The sequence below is a fragment of the Podarcis gaigeae genome (genome assembly GCF_964106915.1).
Source record: "Podarcis gaigeae genome assembly, chromosome: 17".
In the NCBI taxonomy this organism is placed as follows: Eukaryota; Metazoa; Chordata; class Lepidosauria; order Squamata; family Lacertidae; genus Podarcis; species Podarcis gaigeae.
In genome coordinates, this window is record NC_139694.1 from 4,403,144 (window position 1) to 4,423,405 (window position 20,262).

A 20,262-nucleotide genomic window follows, 5' to 3' on the forward strand; every position below is an offset into this window, starting at 1 on the left:
AAGAACTACTAGATTATGGGTAAATACAAAGAACTACTAGAACCAAAGACACCCTGGTGGATTTCGCACTTTGAAGCAATAATGGTAAAAAAGAAAAATATGGAACTAAATTGGTCTACAAATAAGGATTTATTAAAATAAAAAAAAAAAAAGCTGATATTAAAAGACTATGAGGAAATAAGACATCATCTAAAAGGGTGGATTCAGTATCACCAACTAAATGAAGTGTTCAAGGCAGACAAGAAAAGAGGCTTTAGAGAGTCTCATTACTAGATAAAGAGTTATTACAAAATAACGCCCAGATAATTTCTAAAATTTATGAAACATTGCTGGAGTGGGAGGTGAACAGGTAAAAGAGGTGATGATTAGATGGGATATAGATATAGGTAAAACTATTGAATTATAATCATGGAAGGAATTATGGAAAGAGAGTTGAAAATTTACAGCTTGTGAAGCGATAAGGGAAAATTTAATAAAGATGTTTTACAGACGGTATTTAACACCAACCAAAATATGTAAAATGTATAAAACAAAATCAAATCTGTGTTGCAGGTAGGGGACACTCATACATATGTGGTGGAGATGTGATAAAATCAAAGGCTTCTGGGATATAGTGTATGAAGGGTTAAAGAAAATGTTTAAACAAAACTTTGTTATGAAAACAGAAGCTTTTTTATTGGGGATACTAGACACAGATATTGCCAGAGTAAATAAGAATATATTGCTGTAAGCCGCAGGAGCGGCAAGAACACTAATTGCCAAAATTTTTAAAAAAGAAATAATCCCAACAACAACAACAACAACAACAACAACAAAAGAATGGCAAGACAAATTATTTGATCATATTGAATTGGCTAGAATGACAGAGGCAATTAGGGGTCAAACCAAGCAAAAATTCCAAAAAGAATGGGTAAAATATAGAGAATATCTTAAAAAGCAGTGTTCTCAAATTAATACTTGGACTTGTTTCGATTAACCTCTGCAGAATAATTTATGGTACTTAAGTTAAAAACAGAAAGAAAAAGGGGCAATAATAAACTAAAAAGGAGACAATTTACCAAAAATAAGTCAATTAGAAGAAAAGAAAAACTGAAATATGGTGTGTGTCTATATATACAAAACAAATAATATAAAGTTGTCATACTTTATCATGTTTTATTTGTATTTTTGGTTTTGTGTTTTGTTGTTGTTTTTCTTTTGATTCTGTACTATTATTTTCATGTTTAGTTTGACAAGTGTGTGTTGTAAATAAACAAACAAAACAAATCATTTGCTCTTATGTAGCTGTATTATTTATTGTATGACAAAAATATTGATAGCTCAGTTGGTAGAGCAAGAAACTCTTAATCTCACGATTGTGGGTTCAAGCCCAACTTTGGGCAAAAAGATTCCTGAATTGCAGGGGTTGGACTAGATAACCCTCGTGGTCCCTTCCAACTCTGGTTCTATGAGATATTGCAAGTCCATGGGGAGTGCAGGGATGATTGTGCCCTCCCTGGATCTCTAACCCACACCCCAGCTTATGCACCCCAGGGGGTCACTTCGGTGCTGCTAACATAGCGTTTTGACTTCACCTCGCCCCCCACATTCTCTCTCTCAAGACAGACAGATGCCAGCCACAATCTTTTTATGAACAATCTTCTCTATTTTAGGTGGTTTGCCTTGGAATGGAAAAAAAAAACCTGCACATACCCTCTACTGGAATGCCCAATCCAGATTCATGCCTTTAATAGGATGCCCTGCTTTGTCAGTGACAGCCTAGATGCTGGAAAGTGATGTGAGGCACTAGCAGGGGAACCTGCAAGGGAACCCCAAAGGGAAGACAGCTCCCCTCCCCTCTGGTCTCCCAGAACCCAGGGAGGTATGAAGAGCGTGGAGCAGAGAAGAACAAGGCAGAGGATTCTGAGGTTCTTTGGGAAAGACTATGGGAAGGAGGAGATTGGAGAGCTGAGGGAAGGCAGGGACCCCCCCCCCCACAACTGCTTCATTTGGGCATTGGGGAAGAGTTGCTGGGCTCACTAGGCCTGAGCTGTTCTGTTTTCTTGAATAAAGAGTTAACTTCACTGGCACCGGCTGTTTTATTTCTGACTTCCCCCTGGCTCCTGCCTTCACATGCTGCTACCACCACTTCAGACAGTGGCTATGGCAATCCCACCACATAAAGCAGCAGTGGGGCAACAGCTCCCTCCTCCTCTTCCTCATCTGTGCCATTTCTCTCAGGTGCCACCCAAAGCAGCTGCTTCATCCCATGTCATTCTTGGGCAGGTTCTTTTTTCCCTAATGGATGAGGCCAACCCAAGGAGCTGTCTTGAGAATTGTGAGACTGTGATGGCCTGGGAATCCGATTCAGAGGCTGAACCGGAGGAATCCCAGCCTGCACAGGAGTCCCTGCCTCCAGGGCCAGCTGAACTGGGGCAGGGCCTTGATTCTGAAGCGCCTGCACCTGTGCCGGATCCTCAGGAGCAGGCACCAGATGATTCCACTCTGGCTCCAGAGGTGGTTGAGGACTCAGTGCCTACAGGTGAGTCTCCCCCTGGGCCCAGTAACCCTTCAGCCTCTCCTGAACTGCAGAGGCTCAGGGCAGAGAGGCGAAGGGAACTGGTTTCTCCCAGGAGGAGGGCTCACCTTAAGGCCAGGAGAGGCGGGTCTCCTGGGGGCCGGGACCGCCCCTGGCCTCAGAGAAGATAAAGGCCAGTCAGCCCGGTCCCAGGTTGCGGGAGCAACGTCGTTGATGAGCTGTTTCGGCCAGCATCCAGTCCTGTTTCTCCCAGAGTTCCTGTCCTTGCCCGGCTTCCTGCTGTGGACCCCGCTTCGCCCAAGGAGGACTGTCTGCCGACCCTCAACTCAGGTCCTGGACCTCGCCCCACGGTAACATCCCCCCTGGACCAGCACAGAGACAGTACATATACAGAATATGTATATATTCATATATTCACTCAGTGGGACACGGGTGGTGCTGTGGGTAAAACCTCAGTGCCTAGGACTTGCCGATCACATGGTCGGCGGTTCGAATCCCCGCGGCGGGGTGCGCTCCCATCGTTCGGTGCCAGCGCCTGCCAACCTAGTAGTTCGAAAGCACCTCCAGGTGCAAGTAGATAAATAGGGACCGCTAACCAGCGGGAAGGTAAACGGCGTTCCGTGTGCTGCGCTGGCCCGCTAGATGCAGCTTTTCATACTGGCCATGTGACCCGGAAGTGTCTGCGGACAGCGCTGGCTCCCGGCCTATAGAGTGAGATGAGCGCACAACCCTAGAGTCTGTCAAGATTGGCCCGTACGGGCAGGGGTACCTTTACCTTTACATATACAGAAACCTATGGAGGTTTGAACAGAGAAGCTTTGGGTAGGTGTGTGAATGCTCCAGGTTCTGTGTTAGTTCCAAGAGCTGCCTAAGAAGCTTAATATCCCCAGGCCTGGGACTGACCTGTGAACCTGACATTCCTGTATTCTTTTGTTGCCGTTCAGCCCTGACATCTGGCTTACTCTTCAGTCCTGCTTCCTAGATATCCCTTGGCTCTAAATGGCTTTTTTTTTTTTTTTTTTTTTTTGGTCCTAACTTCTTACTTGCTCTCAGTCCTGGTTCCCCCTTTGGTTCCCTTGACTCCCAAGGCTTCAATCCATGGCTCACCTCAGATTTGTCCCCATGACGCAGCCCCAAAGCATCTCACCAATAACTCATTGATTTAGTTGCTCTTCTACTGTAGTTCAGTAGATTATCCTATCCATGAGGTTTAACATTTCACATTATCACAAGTTGGGAGGTGACTTATGGTGAAACAGAATTACCTAGAGTCCAAGCATTGAAAAATTGATACCCCTGCAAAAAAAAAATGTATACCCACCCAAACTGACAGAGATTGGTTGATCATTGAAATCTCAGCATATGTCGAAATCCAATTACATGTGAATAACATGATACCTGGTTCTTTCATTAGTAACAGAATCCTTCTGAGATTTGCATTTCTTTCCACACCATGATCTCATCATTTTAAAAGCCCAAGTCTCCAGAGTTTCCACTGCTGGACATTCAAAAGAAACCAAGAGAATTACACTCTGATACTTCTTCCATTCAGGCTTTTCTCGGGGAGAATAACAACAATGGGCATAACTACTCCAATTGCTATCATTTTCCAGACCATTTTAGCAATTGAGTCTGCTGTAGCCTTTTTAGGAAATGGATTTATCATAGCTGTGAAAGGACAGAAATGGATCCAAAACAGGAAGATGGCCCCTTGCGATGTCCTCTTGACCAGTTTGAGCACCTCCAGAATTATGCTGCAGCTGACCGTCATGATAACTAATATTCTGTACAACAGCCTTCCAGAGAACTATACGCGTACTTTTACAAGAGAGATTGGCGGATTTTTCTGGTTTTTTCTCAGTAATGTTAGCCTCTGGAGTGCCACATGGCTCGATATTTTCTACTGTGTGAAGGTCACCAACTTCCCCCATCACCTGTTCCTCTGGCTGAAGCTAAGGATCGATGTACTTGCACCCAGACTGCTTGGAATGGTGATAATAGCTCTCATGCTCTTCTCTGTTCCTCCAACCATTCTTTATTTTGAAAATAAGAAGCTCTGTAATCTCTCAGGAACTCTGACACAGAATGCCAGCCTCAGCAAGGGTTGCAAAGACCCATTATTTGCTTTTAGAATTCTACAGTACTGTTCTATGTGCATGAGTTTCATCCTGAGCGTAACGGCATCCGTGCTTTTCTTCATCTCTCTTTGGAGGCACATGAGGAATCTAAGAAAGAGTGGCTCTGCCATTAAGGACCTCAGCACTCAGGTCTATCTCAACGTCATGAAGTCTTTGTTGCTCTCTCTGTTTTTTGGCATTACGTATTTTGCTGCTTTACTCATTCGTATGGCTAATTTCTACATGTCTGCCACAAATATGGTATTAGTTTTTGATTTAGTGCTGTCTGCACTCCTTTCAGCACACTCCGTAATCTTGATATTGTCCAATGCAAAACTCAAAGTAATCTTAGTGCACATTCTGAAGCTCAGATAAAGAAAAGAGGGCTTGTGACGTGCATCCCTTGTGCAAAAGAAAATCCCCAAAGATTTTCCCAGCAGCCATTCTCCCTCTCGCTCTATCTCTGTGTGTGTGTGTGTGTGTGTGTGTGTGATACTTGCCTCAGGTGTATTGGCTTGTATTTCTCCCTTCCCATCCCAAACGGACAAAATCCTACCATTTATCAAGTTCTGGGGTTTAGGAGGGTTCCCATAACAAATCTCTAACACCATCAAGAAACTACTTCATTTTAGCTTCAAATGTGGTTTGCCTTTAAATGGAGAAGACTACACATACCCCTCTGCCGGACTGCTCAATCCAGATTCATGCCTTTAATAGGATATTTTTATTCACAGTTTGCACGAACAGATGCGGATGTTGTGGTGTGGGGAGTGAATCCTTGGGATGCAGAGCTGTGTGGCCCAGAATCTGCTCTTCATCCCCCAACCTAGACTGCTACTCTCAGATAGGCTGAAAGGGGCACCCACTGTTAGAGTAAGGGTATTTTCACATTGTCACCTTAGTGTGCAATATTCTCTATTCCCTTCAACTAAACTCAGGTGTAAATTATGTTGACCATTATGGCAAATAACAACATGTAATCTACTCCTTGCCAAAGAATTGATGCTTTTGGATTCTGGTGCTGGAGGAGACTCTTGAGAGTCCCATGGACTGCAAGAAGATCAAACCTATCCATTCTTAAGGAAATCAGCCCTAAGTGCTCACTGGAAGGACAGATCCTGAAGCTGAGACTCCGAAACTTTGGCCACCTCATGAGAAGAGAATACTCCCTGGAAAAGACCCTGATGCTGGGAAAGAAGGAGGGCACAGGGAGAAGGGGACAACAGAGGATGAGATGGTTGGGGAGTGTTCTCGAAGGTACAAACATGAGTCTGACCAAACTGCGGGAGGCAGTGGAAGACAGGAGTGCCTGGTGTGCTCTGGTCCATGGGGTCATGAAGAGTCGGACACGACCAAAGGACTAAACGACAACAATCTACTCCTTGCCCTGAGATTTCAAACTCTTCCTTTACAATATTGTAAAGTTCATTCATTTACGACTTCTATAAATCTCTTTCCTTCTTAAAATCATTGTTAATTTAACTGGCCCATAATCTCTACTGTTTCTAGATGGTGATGATATTGACTTTTTTTTGGTTTTAATGTTATTCTATTTTTGGTATTTTAACTGCTGTAAACTGCTCTGGTAAACCTTGGGATGAAAGACAGTATAGAAATGATTTTATCAATAAAGTAGTAATGCAATGGTATTTTTTGCTTGGTTTCAGTGATTTTCCATATTTCATGGCAAGAGGTACAGCCAGACTCTTCCTCAGTCTGCCTCCATCCCATCTCAACAGGCTTTATCCCTAACCTGCTCTCACTTTGCTGCCTAGGTAGGCCTGACCTTCCTACAGGGAGTGAGCTATTGATACAGTGCATGGAAATTCATCAATCTGTTTACAGCGACCATAGAGCATGCCAGGTATCCAAAGTCAATTATGCAAAGGGAAAATGGAAATGCTGTAAAAGAATCTCTCAGGACTTTGCATTTCCATTTGTCTGAAATCAGAGGAAAGCAACCCGCAGTTTGGTCCCACTTCCCCCATGATATATAGTTTAAAACATAGGTGGCACTGGCAGATTGTATCTGAGCACTGTTAGGAGTTTCCTGGAGTTTCTTCTGTCTCTTCCTGGCTGGACCTTGCATGTCGTGGTGTCAGAAGTCAAGTTTAAAACACAAGGATCCCCAGGGAGGGAGGGCGGTTTGGGCTAGCAGCATCCCAAAACCTTAAAACTCCCAAAGCCAGAAGAACCCAGTCTGTGTCTATGGCCCCCTACAAACATATCCATTGGAGGAGTTTTGTTCTGTTTTGACTTATTAAGTCCTTTGGAAGAGATTTCTGCATAGGTCAAATAGATTGCCTTGTGTTTCAGCCCGCTAACCACAACACACTCTGCCCATCTCCTGCACCCATATTAATCAAGTTGCTCTCTCTGTGTGTAGTCGATTTTCATTCTGCCCCAAGTAATTGCTGTATGACCAACTTGCAAATTATGCACATTTAATTTACGCAAATTCAGCTTTAGGTGTTTGGCCACAAAGGAGGAGGTGGATCTTGCAAAAGAAAAAAACTTCCCACTTGCCATTGCACCCACCTTGGGAGAGCGTTCGAAGTTGCAGGGTGAGAGTGTTTTGACTATTTTGGCTTTATGTTCCTATTTTGGCTTTATGTTCAGTTCCTGGAATGTAACCCTCACATAAACAGAGTCAACTGTAGCCTGTCAGGTCGTAAACCTCTCTGCACCAAGGGAAAACCATTTAATCCCCAGGCAATTATTTCCCTCACAGAGAAAGTATACAACCTACTCACCCTATAACCTCATATGAACACGATCAAACTATTAATCTATTTGCCAATCTGTTGAATGACCTCACGTCATTCTTTACTGTCCCAACCCACCAGGTAAATCGGGCCCACTCCAAGACAGGTGCACTGTGGTTTAACCGTAATTGCAAACAAGCCAAACAACATCTTTGTGCTATTTATAATGATTACAAATCCTCAGGGGCGACTATGCTTCCCAAGGAGTACTATCAGGCAAAATCAGCTTACAAATATGTGCAAAAAAAGGCCAAACAGGAATGGCAACTGAACCGCTGGCATGCACTTATAGCTGCCTCAAATACCCGTAATTCCCGAAAATTCTGGCTGTTGGTTAACAGAAAATCTAAAAGTTACCCACTAACCGTTATTCCTGCCCCAGTTTGGGAATCATTTCTAAGGAACTATTTTGCCTTACCAGACCTTAATATTAATAAAATCGATGGATTCTATGAGCAGCTCCCTCTTTGGCCACCCACTGACCCGGAAGAAATCCACGGACTCATTTCCAATCTCAAAGTTGGAAAAGCCCCCGGTCCTGACCTAGTCCCGGCGGAAGCTATAAAACTTCATGCACACTGGTGGGCGAAAATCCTGGCCGTTACTTTTGATGCCATAAACAACAGTGGGAAGGTTCCAAGAATATGGAAGGATGCGATTATTATTCCAATTCATAAAAAGGGCTCGACAGATGACCCGGGAAATTACAGGAATATCAGTTTATTGTCAATAATTGGGAAAATATATGCACGGTTCTTGTTAACTAAGCTTACTAAGTGGGCCGAAGAGAACAACCTGATTGGGCCTGAACAGGCTGGTTTTAGACCGAATCAGTCAGCGGTTGATCATGTCTTAGTTTTATACCACCTTGCCCGGAAATATTCCGCCCCAAATAGAGGCCAACTTTGTGCAGCCTTTATTGATTTAAAGGCCGCTTTTGACAGCATCCCCAGGGGATTACTTTGGGGAAAATTAGCACGATGGGGAATAGACAAAAGACTTTTGTGGCTAATAACTAAATTGCATGACGGATCAGCCGCAAGGGTGAGAATCACTCCGGCCGGCGACCTCTCAAATTCAGTAACCATCAATAGAGGTGTCCGTCAAGGATGTATCCTTGCTCCGACCCTTTTTAATCTATTTAGAAGTGATATGAGGGCGCCTCTGATAGATTCTCAAGAAACGATCCATGCCCCCCGCCTTGCCCAATATCGTTGTCCCCTTCTACTCTACGCAGACGACGCAGTGATCCTATCTTTCTCAAGAGTAGGCCTTAGGAGGGCACTGAAAATCTTTTATGCTTACTGCAAATCAAATTTTCTTACAATTAATCATGCCAAGTCCAAAGTTCTAATTTTCACCAAGAGTCGAAAAACCTATAATTGGAGAATAGACGGAAAAGCCATTGACCAAGTCTTTAAATTTCAATACTTGGGAGTCCTTCTCCAACACAGCATGGGCTGGAAGGTCCATCTGGCATATGTATTAAATAGAGCTAAAGCCCTTTCCTTTGCGCTACTGCGTTTTTTCTTTTCAGATGGGGCTTTCCATATTCCATCAGTGTTAAAAGTTTTCAAGGCAAAGGTGATTGCAACAATAGCATATGCAATCCCAGTATGGGGGTCCTTTGTTAATCTAACCCAATTGGAGGTAATCCAAAACCAGCTGCTAAGAAGGTTGCTAAAATTACCCAGGTGTGTAGGCAATACTGCTATACGTCTCGAACTAAATGTTACATCTCTAGAAACCACATTATGGAAATGCATCCTCTGTTACTGGTTGGCACTATGGCATAAACTTCCAAATCTCCACTTGATACAGTGTCTCTGGAGAGACGACTTCCCTAGCCCTTGGGCAAAAATAATACATGGGAAACTTGTGTCCTTAGGACTATCTCCATCTGAACTACTAAAATTGGATTTAATTTCTGCCAAGAGAATTATAACTCACAAATTAGAGGAGATGGATTTACAATTTAATATTGCGACAGGTGGTGGCACCTGTTCGCCGATAAACCTTGGCTTAACACCACCAACAAAGCTTCCATCTTATTTAACTACCTTATCTGTGGTGATGCACAGGTACGCCTTCATAAAGGCTAGATTCAATGTTTTCCCATCAAATGTGTTGGGTAACAGACTCTCCAACGGACAGATCTCACTCCTCTGTGACTGTAAAAGTGGATCTACAGAATCGTTATATCATATAATCTTCTGTTGTCCTATACATTCGGCTTCACGGTCCAAGTTTCTGGCCCCATATTTATCAAGAATAGCTGACAGACCTCAGGAAGCCCAAATAATATACTTATTAAACGACGAAGACTCAAGTAGATCCCTTGCAGTCGCTAGATACCTGATTAATGTCTTATTTCATAAGAGGAGAAATGGATCACTGTATGACTCCGACAGCTTAGCCAAACTTAAGAACCATCAATAAGTGCCAGAACTAAGACGCATATCCCCCAAAATCTGAGGGATTTGAATTGCGGTTGACATAGAGGGAGCTTATTGTGTATAGTTTACTTAATTGAAGTAAAATTGGTTTTATAGGGGTGTTTTAACTTGGAACTGTTTAAATTGTATTGTTTATGGATAAATTTTGATGTATTGTTTTTAGATATGGGCCAATGGCCGTAATAAACCAATCAATCAAAAACCTACTCACCCAAACTGACAGAAATTGGTTGATCATTGAAGTCTCAGTATATGTCGAAATCCAAGTATATGTGAATAACACGATACCTGGTTCTGTCATTAGTAACAGAATCCTTAGAGATTTGCATTTCTTTCCACACCATGATCTCATCATTTTAAAAGCCCAAGTCTCCAGAGTTTCCACTGCTGGACATCCAAAAGAGACCAGGAGAATTACACATTGATACTTCTTCCATTCAGGCTTTTCTCGTGGAGAGTAACAACAATGGGCATAACTACTCCATTTGGTATCTTTTTCCGGACCTTTTTAGCAATTGAGTCTGCTGTAGCCTTTTTAGGAAATGGATTTATCCTACTTGTGTATGGGCACCGATGGCTCCAAAACAGGAAGATGGCCCCTTGCGACGTCCTCTTGACCGGTTTGAGCACCTCCAGAATTATGCTGCAGCTGACCGTCATGATAAATAATATTCTGTACAACAGCCTTCCAGAGAACTATACGCGTACTTTTACAAGAGAGATTGGCACATATTTTTGGTTGTTTATAAGCAGTGTTAGCCTCTGGTGTGCCACATGGCTTGACATTTTCTACTGTGCGAAGGTCACCAACTTCCCCCATCACCTGTTCCTCTGGCTGAAGCGAAGGATCGATCTACTTGCACCCAGACTGCTTGGAATGGTGATAATAGCTCTCATGCTCTTCTCTGTTCCTCCAACCATTCTTTATTTTGAAAATAAGAAGCTCTGTAATCTCTCAGGAACTCTGACACGGAATGCCAGCCTCAGCAAGGGTTGCAAAGACCCATTATTTGCTTTTAGAATTCTACAGTTCTGTTCTATGTGCATGAGTTTCATCCTGAGCGTAACGGCATCCGTGCTTTTCCTCATCTCTCTTTGGAGGCACATAAGCAATCTAAGAAAGAGTGGCTCTGCCATTAAGGACCTCAGCACTCAGGTCTATCTCAACGTCATGAAGTCTTTGTTGCTCTCTCTGTTTTTTGGCATTACGTATTTTGCTGCTTTACTCATTCGTATGGCTAATTTCTACATGTCTGCCACAAATATGGTATTAGTTTTTGATTTAGTGCTGTCTGCCCTCCTTTCAGCACACTCCGTAATCTTGATATTGTCCAATGCAAAACTCAAAGTAATCTTAGTGCACATTCTGAAGCTCAGATAAAGAAAAGAGGGCTTGTGACGTGCATCCCTTGTGCAAAAGAAAATCCCCAAAGATTTTCCCAGCAGCCATTCTCCCTCTCGCTCTATCTGTGTGTGTGTGTGTGTGTGTGTGTGTGTGTGTGTGTGTGATACTTGCCTCAGGTGTATTGGCTTGTATTTCTCCCTTCCCATCCCAAATGGACAAAATCCTACCATTTATTAAGTTCTGGGGTTTAGGAGGTGTGATGGGATAATGAGCTGCTTGTGCGTAAAAGCTTGATCCCTCTGGGGTTTGGCTGGTCACCCAAACCTAGGCATTAACGGAGCCCCCAAAGCATGACTCCGTCAGTCGCTGGTAGAATCCGACAGTGGGCGTCTACGGAACTTACTCCAACATAAAAGTTGTTTGACGGACATGCGCCTCCTGGACTCTCTGCGTGACAGCTTCCGGCGAGGGGTGGGGGTTGCTAAAGGGGGTCTTGTTACCTCCTCACTGTTCTCACTAGAAGTATCCCAGAGCCTCTCCCCCGATTCCCTTTCCGCTGGAACTCCTGCTCTCCCCCTACTGGTTCCTTCTTCTGCTGTAGAGTCTCTCCTATTCTCCTGGAGCCTCTCCACCACCTGTCCCTCCGATGGCAGTTCCCTGACAGGAGGGTTCCCATAACAAATCTCTAACACCATCAAGAAACTACTTCATTTTAGCTTCAAATGTGGTTTGCCTTTAAATGGAGAAGACTACACATACCCCTCTGCTGGACTGCTCAATCCAGATTCATGCCTTTAATAGGATATTTTTATTCACAGTTTGCACGAACAGATGCGGATGTTGTGGTGTGGGGAGTGAATCCTTGGGATGCAGAGCTGTGTGGCCCAGAATCTCCCCTTTATCCCCAAACCTAGACTGCTACCCTCAGATAGGCTGAAAGGGGCACCCACTGTTAGAGTAAGGGTATTTTCACATTGCCACCTTAGTGTGCAATATTCTGTATTCCCTTCAACTAACCTCAGGTGTAAATATGTGTAAATACTGGAAATACTTGTCCTAATCATTTAGTTCATTGGAACTTTTTCTAATCAGTTGGCCATTATGACAAATAACAACATGTAATCTACTCCTTGCCCTGAGATTTCAAACTCTTCCTTTACAATATTGTAAAGTTCATTCATTTACGACTTCTATAAATCTCTTTCCTTCTTAAAAGCATTGTTATTTTAACTGGCCCATAATCTCTAGTGTTTCTAGATGGTGATGATATTGACTTTTTTGGTTTTAATGTTATCCTATTTTTAGTATTTTAACTGCTGTAAACTGCTGTGGTAAACCTTGAAATGAAAGACAGTATAGAAATGATTTTATCAATAAAGTAGTAATACAATGGTATTTTTTGCTTGGTTTCAGTGATTTTCCTTATTTCATGGCAAGAGGTACAGCCAGACTCTTCCTCAGACTGCCTCCATCCCATCTCAACAGGCTTTATCCCTAACCTGCTCTCACTTTGCTGCCTAGGTAGGCCTGACCTTCCTACAGGGAGTGAGCTATTGATACAGTGCATGGAAATTCAGCAATCTGTTTACAGCGAGCATAGAGCATGCCGGGTATCCAAAGTCAATTATGCAAAGGAAAAATGGAGATGCTGTAAAAGAATCTCTCGGGACTTTGCATTTCCATTTGTCTGAAATCAGAGGAAAGTATCCCGCAGTTTGGTCCCACTTCCCCCATGATATATAGTTTAAAACATAGGTGGCACTGGCAGATTGTATCTGAGCACTGTTAGGAGTTTCCTGGAGTTTCTTCTGTCTCTTCCTGGCTGGACCTTGCATGTCATGGTGTCAGAAGTCAAGTTTAAAACACAAAGATCCCCAGGGAGGGAGGGCAGTTTGGGCTAGCAAGCATCCCAAAACCTTAAAACTCCCAAAGCCAGAAGAACCCAGTCTCTGTCTCTGGTCCCCTACAAACATATCCATTGGAGGTGTTTTGTTTTGTTTCTGGGGTTTTCACATTGCATGGCCCATGTATTGTTTTTTCTTCACCCTACTAAGATTTTTGCACGTCCTGTGCTTCCTAAGCTGTGGACAAAGTTTGCTTGAAATACATGGCACATTCATTCATTCATGCTAAGGCACCTGAGCTGTTTTACAATTCTAAAATACTAGAATAAATTGATGTTTATGTCAGAAGCTAATGGTATATGTGCTCCCTGGTCTGGGCTCCCTCACTCCTGTCTTCCCTCGGGGAAGGTTGGGGAAGAGCTGCCCCATCATCTTTCTCAGGTCATTGATGCTTCTGTCCAACAAACTCACCTCAAGAAATTAAGCTAAGCGGTGCTGTTTTTCTAGAAAAAGAGGTGCCGGAACTCACCATGGATGCTTCCCTTGTTCTCTTACAATTGCAATGGCGCCGACCTGAGAGGTGCCGGAACTGAGCCCTGAAGCTAAGGAATGTAACATGCCGCAATGCTTCTAAAAGAGGGAAATGTAAAACATCACAGATACGCATCACCAACATGGAAGTGGGCCCTTATGATGTTGTGGCAATGTGCTCAGGGAAGCCATTTTGAGAGTTAAAATGTTAAGCAAGGAAGCCATTTTTGTTGCTCTAAGGCCAGGCCCCCATATGCAGTAAATACACTCAGACACCCACTACCCTGAGAAACACAGAGATAGGCTGATAAGGATTACCAAATAGGGACACGGAAGGGTAATGTCCAACTCCTCATGCCCTGTCTCTAGGAAGAACCTAATGTATCTGTCTGGAACACAATCTCCAGGAAAAACAGTTCTTGTCTCTAAGCAGAATCTATTGCATCTGTCAGAGTATGTGTAATGCTGTAACTTTTGATTGGATAAAGACCTGATTCAAGAATGTCTAAAGGGAAGCCTCCCTTGTTGGGAGGGTTCTGGACTTTGGAACTTATTCCTCCATGCCATTGCTTGCTGCCAGCAAACAATTAAAACTTTCTTGCTTTATTTCTCTGTTGCTCCGTGGTCATTTGACTGGCCTGACCAATTGCTACAGTGTCTTTATTGCTAAAGAAAGCAGGTTCTTGGTCACTTTCCCCGTGACTAAAACATTGCTTGTTCACTGCTGTGACTGCTTTGCAGATTGAAAGGGAGATATCATATATACTCATCCTATTAAAAACTACTACTTTCTGTGGTTCTTCTATATATAATAAACACCAGAGAGAAAAAGAATGTCTGTAAAATAATACGTCTGTAAAATAAATCTGACATTCTTTTGAAAGCTCAGCATTAAATCTGTCTTCAGGACTGTTAACAGCACAAGATAAAAAGGTAAAGGTACCCCTGCCCGTACGGGCCAGTCTTGACAGACTCTGGGGTTGTGCGCCCATCTCACTTAAGAGGCCAGGGGCCAGCGCTGTCCGGAGACACTTCCGGGTCACGTGGCCAGCGTGACAAAGCTGCATCTGGCGAGCCAGAGCCGCACACGGATACTGAGAGGTAAAAAATTAACCACTCCAACAAATCAAAGTATAGTAGCAGTTGTTGCTGTTACTAAATTTCTGCAATATAACAACTACAGCATTCTGTGTGTAAGAAGGAAGCGGGAGAGCATTTATTGACAAAACCCTGTGGCAGGGCAGTCTCACCCAGCAGGCAAGGTGAGGTCAGGGAAACTGCCTCAGGTGGAGGTGGCAGGATCCACAGGGGCAGCAGGTCCCAATGTAGAAATTAATTCCACCCTCCCTTAATTAATTCCACCCTTTTTTCCCTGATGGGGAAGGTGAGGATACGGCATTTGGATTTACAAGGATGAGATCCAGAATTGCTGGCTGGTTGTTAAAGTATAGGTAAAAGTAAAGGGACCCCAGACCATTTAGGTCCAGTCATGGCCGACTCTGGGGTTGCGGCGCTCATCTTGCTTTATTGGCCGAGGGAGCCGGTGTACAGCTTCCGGGTCATGTGGCCGGCATGACTAAGCCACTTCTGACGAACCAGAGCAGCGCACGGAAACACCGTTTACCTTCCCGCCGGAGCATTACCTATTTATCTTTGACGTGCTTTCGAACTGCTAGGTTGGCAGGAGCAGGGACTGAGCAACAAGAGTTCACCCCGTTTTGGGGATTGGAACCGCCGACCTTCTGATCCTGTAGCCAAATCAGAAGCCATGCTTTGGTTTTTGAATGTTTTGGAAGTTGAACAGACTTGCAGAACGGATTCCATTCGACTTCCAAGGTATGACTGTACTGATTTACATACCTATATTGTAAATAGTGTGGGAAATTTTAGCAGTCAAGCCTAACAAAGACTCTCCTCCCTGAAAGAGAGGGGAGTGGTTGTGGGCGGGAGCCCGAGCACCGCCCAGCAGGGGGCATTGCCCCCTGCCTCCAGCTCACCTGGCTGGCACTCACACCCCCCCGGTGGCCACCCAACCAGGTGCCATGGTGGGGGCGTGTTCAGCAGCCTTTTGCTGCAGTGCCAGCCTTTCCCTGGCCTCATTCCTCATCGTTGTCCCGTCACGAGTCACCCACCCTCCACTCCCTTTTAGTTAGGGCTTAGGTCATTGGCCTTGCTATGGACCTTAGGTTGGTCACCCTGGTTGCCCGGGGGGCCTGGTAGGAGTTTTTCCATTTGGCAATAGGCTTTTTGGTTTTTCGCCTACCTCATAGCAATCGTCACAACTTTTGTGGTATTGGTGGGTAGGTTAGGCATTGGAATAATGTGTTGTGGTGTGTCGAAGTGCTAGGTGTGGCCATCGCCTATGCCTTCAATTTTTAGGGGTATTCCGTTAAAGGAATCTGGCGGTCGTGTATTCTGTCTGATGCCTGCTTGGCGGGAGGCCATGGCATGACCCTCGGTGACATCAGGGGTGAGCCTATAGTTGGATTAGCATCAACAGGTGATGAACCCCTGGTGAATAAACCCACTTGTTTCGATCCAATGCCTAAGCCAATACCTTTTCATTGCTGTAATCAATAAAGTTGTGGCCTTTTCTAGCCCATTAACCTTATATCACGTGTCCTTGTGTCTTCATTTCACTTCGCGGGGGTCGGGCCCTTGAACCACAATACATATTTGCAATGCTACTTTTCTAGAAAAAGAGGTGCCAGAACTCACCGTCAGCACCACCCTTGTTCTCTTAAAATGGCAATGAGGTGCCAGAACTCACCATGGATGCTTCCCTTGTTCTCTCACAATGGCAATGGTGCCAGAACTGAGGTGCCAGAACTGAGTTCTGGTGATTTCCAGCTGAATAAAAACCCTGCATGTTTGCTAGTTTGTATATGAAAGGGTTAAGGAACAAAGAGTTCCAATTACTAGAGTAGGCTCAGTGAGGTTATGCCCCCTCTTCTCTTGAGAGGGAGGAAGTAAAGCCTGTTTCCTGTCCCCATCCCCCCCCCATTTCTCTTTCTCCCTCTCCATGATGCAGTCATGGAAGCAGGATGTGTCTCTCAAGACCTCCCTGCTTCAGACAACAGCCTGAAGCTAACTGCTGAATTTCAACCCGGAGTATTTCACTTGCATTATTCCATTGCAACTACATAAGAAAAATGCATGTCTGAGATCTAGAAATTGTAAATAAAACATTTTAAACTTACTTTGTGGTCTTTGGTCTGTTCCATTGGAAAAAGTGGAAAAAGGGAGTCACCGGCTTCACACAGAATAAATAAGGTTTCATAGCCTTTTCCTGTTCATTAACTTCCTAACTATGGGACTTAGAACTCCTCTGCTGGGGCTCTCTGCGTGCTAGCCTCATGTTTTAAAATCATCCAGCTGTTTTGTTAACTTGCACATGTGGGTCTCTAGAGGATTAAATATAATGCATATATCTTCTTACCAATTCCCATCAGATACATAGATATTCATACACACACACAATGTTCTAGGGGATGACTCTCAGAATATTTGATGGCATTTCTTTTTAGCTATACAGTGGTACCTCGGGTTAAATACTTAATTCGTTCTGGAGGTCCATTCTTAACCTGAAACTGTTCTTAACTTCAAGCACCACTTTAGCTAATGGGGTCTCCCGCTGCCACCATGCCGGTGGAGCACAATTTCTGTTCTCATCCTGAAGCAAAGTTCTTAACCCGAGGTACTATTTCTGGGTTAGCGGAGTCTGTAACCTGAAGTGTATGTAACCTGAAGCGTATGTAACCCAAGGTACCACTGTATATGTTTTCACTGTACACATAAAAACAAAGTGTAACACACATATTATATAACATATATTATACAGGTGCAGTCATCGGGCAGCCAGGATGTCTGTGACTCTTGGTCTACTGCTGGTTGTGTTAAATCCAGGCTAGGTGTTGCATGATCCCTGAAACAGACCTTTGTTGACTTAAATTATGCAACACGTTGGAGACGGGGGAACGCTTTCCCCATTGCAGGTTGCCATCGTTCCTACGGGAATAAAAAACAGCCATTATTAGGGTCAGCTGCTTTAGGAGGACCATTTTTAAAAGCTGTGTGGCTATGAAGCACAACCTACTTACTGTATTTTTTGCTCTATAAGACTCACTTTTTCCCTCCTAAAAAGTAAGAGGAAATGTGTGTGTGTCTTATGGAGCGAATGCAGGCTGCACAGCTATCCCAGAAGCCAGAACAGCAAGAGGGATCGCTGCTTTCACTGCACAGCAATCCCTATTGTTGTTCTGGATTCTGAGATTCAGAATATTTTTTTTCTTGTTTTCCTCTTCGAAAAACTAGGTGCGTCTCATGGTCTTGTGCGTCTTATAGAGCGAAAAATACGGTAATTTCTGCATAGCTGTCAACCTTCCCCCTTTTTTTTTGCAGGAAATTCCCTTATTCCAGCGCCGTTTCCCGCTGCTTCCCACTGCTATCCCGGATTGTTAGATATCCCATAGACTGTCCCCGGGACAGGTGAGGCTGCTGATCCCTTATTTTCAAATCTGAAAGTTGACAGCTATGATAAGAGATTGCTTTGAGATTGCAGGAGCAGGGGCAGGAAAGGGGCAGCTCTTGCTGAGTGGGGGATATCTTTGGCAGGTGGGTTTTGATGTTGAACAAAATATTTTGTTGCCCAGTGAAGTATATTAGGTGTATGAAACTGGGGCATATGAAAATCAATTCAGGACTGAAGAGGGCTGGGAGTGAACTAGTAGTTCATGTTTAACACCTAAACAAAATTATGCTCTTGCTCTGTTGCTATGCTAATTAAGCTGCCTCAGGTAGGATGCCTTGATATCCACATATCCACCAAGTGTCCCAGAAAAAAGGGACACCCCGTTTTTTCCACGTGAGATTGCAGCACGGGTTGTATGACTCGCCTGGGAGAGCGTCTTGTTTTTTCCCCCTAAAAAAAGTTGGGTGGTATGTATCTAGTTACTTAGTTTTATCCAGCATCCAGTAATAAGCACACAAGAATTTTAGATGGGGTTTGTATAAAACAGGAGCTGGAAAGAAATGGAGGAAATTAGCCTTTTCAGATACATTTTAAATGGAATTTGTTTTCTAACCTCTACTGGCAGCCATTTTCTCTTCTTCTTTCTTTTGTTTTTCCTCTAAAGCTTTCATTTTCTCGTCATACTCATCTGCCAGGGCTTTCCACTCTTTTCTGTTGTTCAGTAGTCTGTCATACATTGGCTGAATTTCTGAATGGAACCGTGTAAATTCCTGATGCAAACAAAAAAAGTCAGTAGCAGCAGAAACCCAAAACATTTCCAGTTTTCTGGCTGTCTTGTCTCTTTAAACCAATCACTAAAAATGTATGTGATGTTTAAATATTTATTGTTGCACTTTTGTTTCTTCTTGCAGATTAAAAATGAATTACCCATAATAATAAGATCTGTAATACATCCATTTTCTAAAACGTTTCTCAGTTTCAGTGGTAAGTCTGTAGCTAAGAAATGTCTGAGGGAAAGATCATATTTAACATTTCAAATACAATTCACAACATTTGTCAGGGAACTGCCATCGGAGAAGCAGGAGGTGGAGGGGCTCTCAGAAGTTAGGAGAGACTCAGCAGCAAAGGAAGGCACCAGCAGGGGGAGTGTGGGAGAACAGAAAGAGAGAGAGACGAAAGAGTGGCTCAGGGAGTCTTCCAGCGATAACAGCGGAGAAGTCTCAGGTCCTCCCATAGCTACTCCCACTCCTCGCCGGAAACTGTTGCGCCGAGAGTCCAGACGACGCGTTTCCGTCAAGGAGCTTCTATGCTGGAGTAGATTCCGTAAACGCCCACTGTCGGATTCTGCCAGCGACTGAGGGAGCCATGCTTAAGGGCTCCGCTAAAGACAGAGCGTTGCTAAGTTGAGCAAACTCTGAGGGACTATTCTTTTACGCACAAGCAGCTCATCATCCCATCACAGCAATCCGACAGTCTCTGAAAGCAGCTTGTGCAAGGAGAGGCATCATGAGCAACCCAGCAGGAGCTGGAGAAGCAGGAGGAGCTGGAGGAGTTCCAAGCCTGGAAGAAAGGTACAGGATGTTGGAGGTCCAGCTAGCGCTGCAAACGGCTAGGCTCGAGGAGAGGAGGGCTCAGGATGCAGAAAAGGGGAAAGCCACCCCACTCACGAAGAAGGTGCCAGGATTGGTGCAGAAGTTTGGGGGGGATCCCAGGAACTATCAAGCCTTTAGAACAGAGATGCAATATGCCCTCAATCTACAGTTTGATGACTTTCCCGATGAGGAATTGAGGGTAGCGTTTGTGATTGGCCATCTCGAAGGGGGGGCGAAGGACTGGGTGAGGCCCCTGATGGCAGCTAATAATGACGCCCTAAAGGACTCGAGGAAGTTTTTGCGCCATGGACCTGATGTTTTCCAGCGAGATTGAACAGGGAGTGGTGCGCAGACAGTTAATGGGGTGTAAACAGGGGAGCCGATCTGTCCGTGAGTACTGGACTGAGTTCATCATGTTGATCCATAAATTGGGGTGGGATCTGTCGGCGGACCCCATTCAAATGCTCTTTGAAGAAGGGCTATCATCGGCGGTGAAGGACGAACTTTCCCGGGCACCCAGGGCGGAGTCTATGGACCAGCTGACTAAATCAGCGCTGGCCATAGGAGCACGCCAGGAGGCGAGAGCCTTGGAGAAGCGGGAAGGGAAGGGGGAACGTTGGAGG

General features: G+C 44.3%; 1 protein-coding gene and 1 long non-coding RNA gene across 2 annotated transcripts in view; both read right to left on the reverse strand.

The window, feature by feature from the left end:
* Nucleotides 1-15,145: 15,145 nt before the first annotated feature.
* LOC310835394 lies at nucleotides 15,146-17,102 on the reverse strand. The gene is made up of 3 exons (XR_014559632.1): nucleotides 16,393-17,102; nucleotides 16,249-16,341; nucleotides 15,146-15,485 (listed from the first exon to the last, which is right to left on the reverse strand). It is a non-coding gene; the product is annotated as an uncharacterized lncRNA (long non-coding RNA).
* A 333-nt stretch (nucleotides 17,103-17,435) lies between these two features.
* The window catches only part of PDE6B (phosphodiesterase 6B), a gene marked incomplete at its 5' end in the record, with an annotated part of 31,289 nt that continues 28,462 nt past the window's right edge, over nucleotides 17,436-20,262 (reverse strand). Inside the window, 2 exons of the mRNA XM_083720054.1 lie at nucleotides 17,436-17,584; nucleotides 18,661-18,817. Of these exons, the coding sequence (XP_083576180.1) occupies nucleotides 17,523-17,584; nucleotides 18,661-18,817 (219 nt within the window). The 3' untranslated portion in view covers nucleotides 17,436-17,522. The remainder of the gene's footprint in view (nucleotides 17,585-18,660; nucleotides 18,818-20,262) is intronic.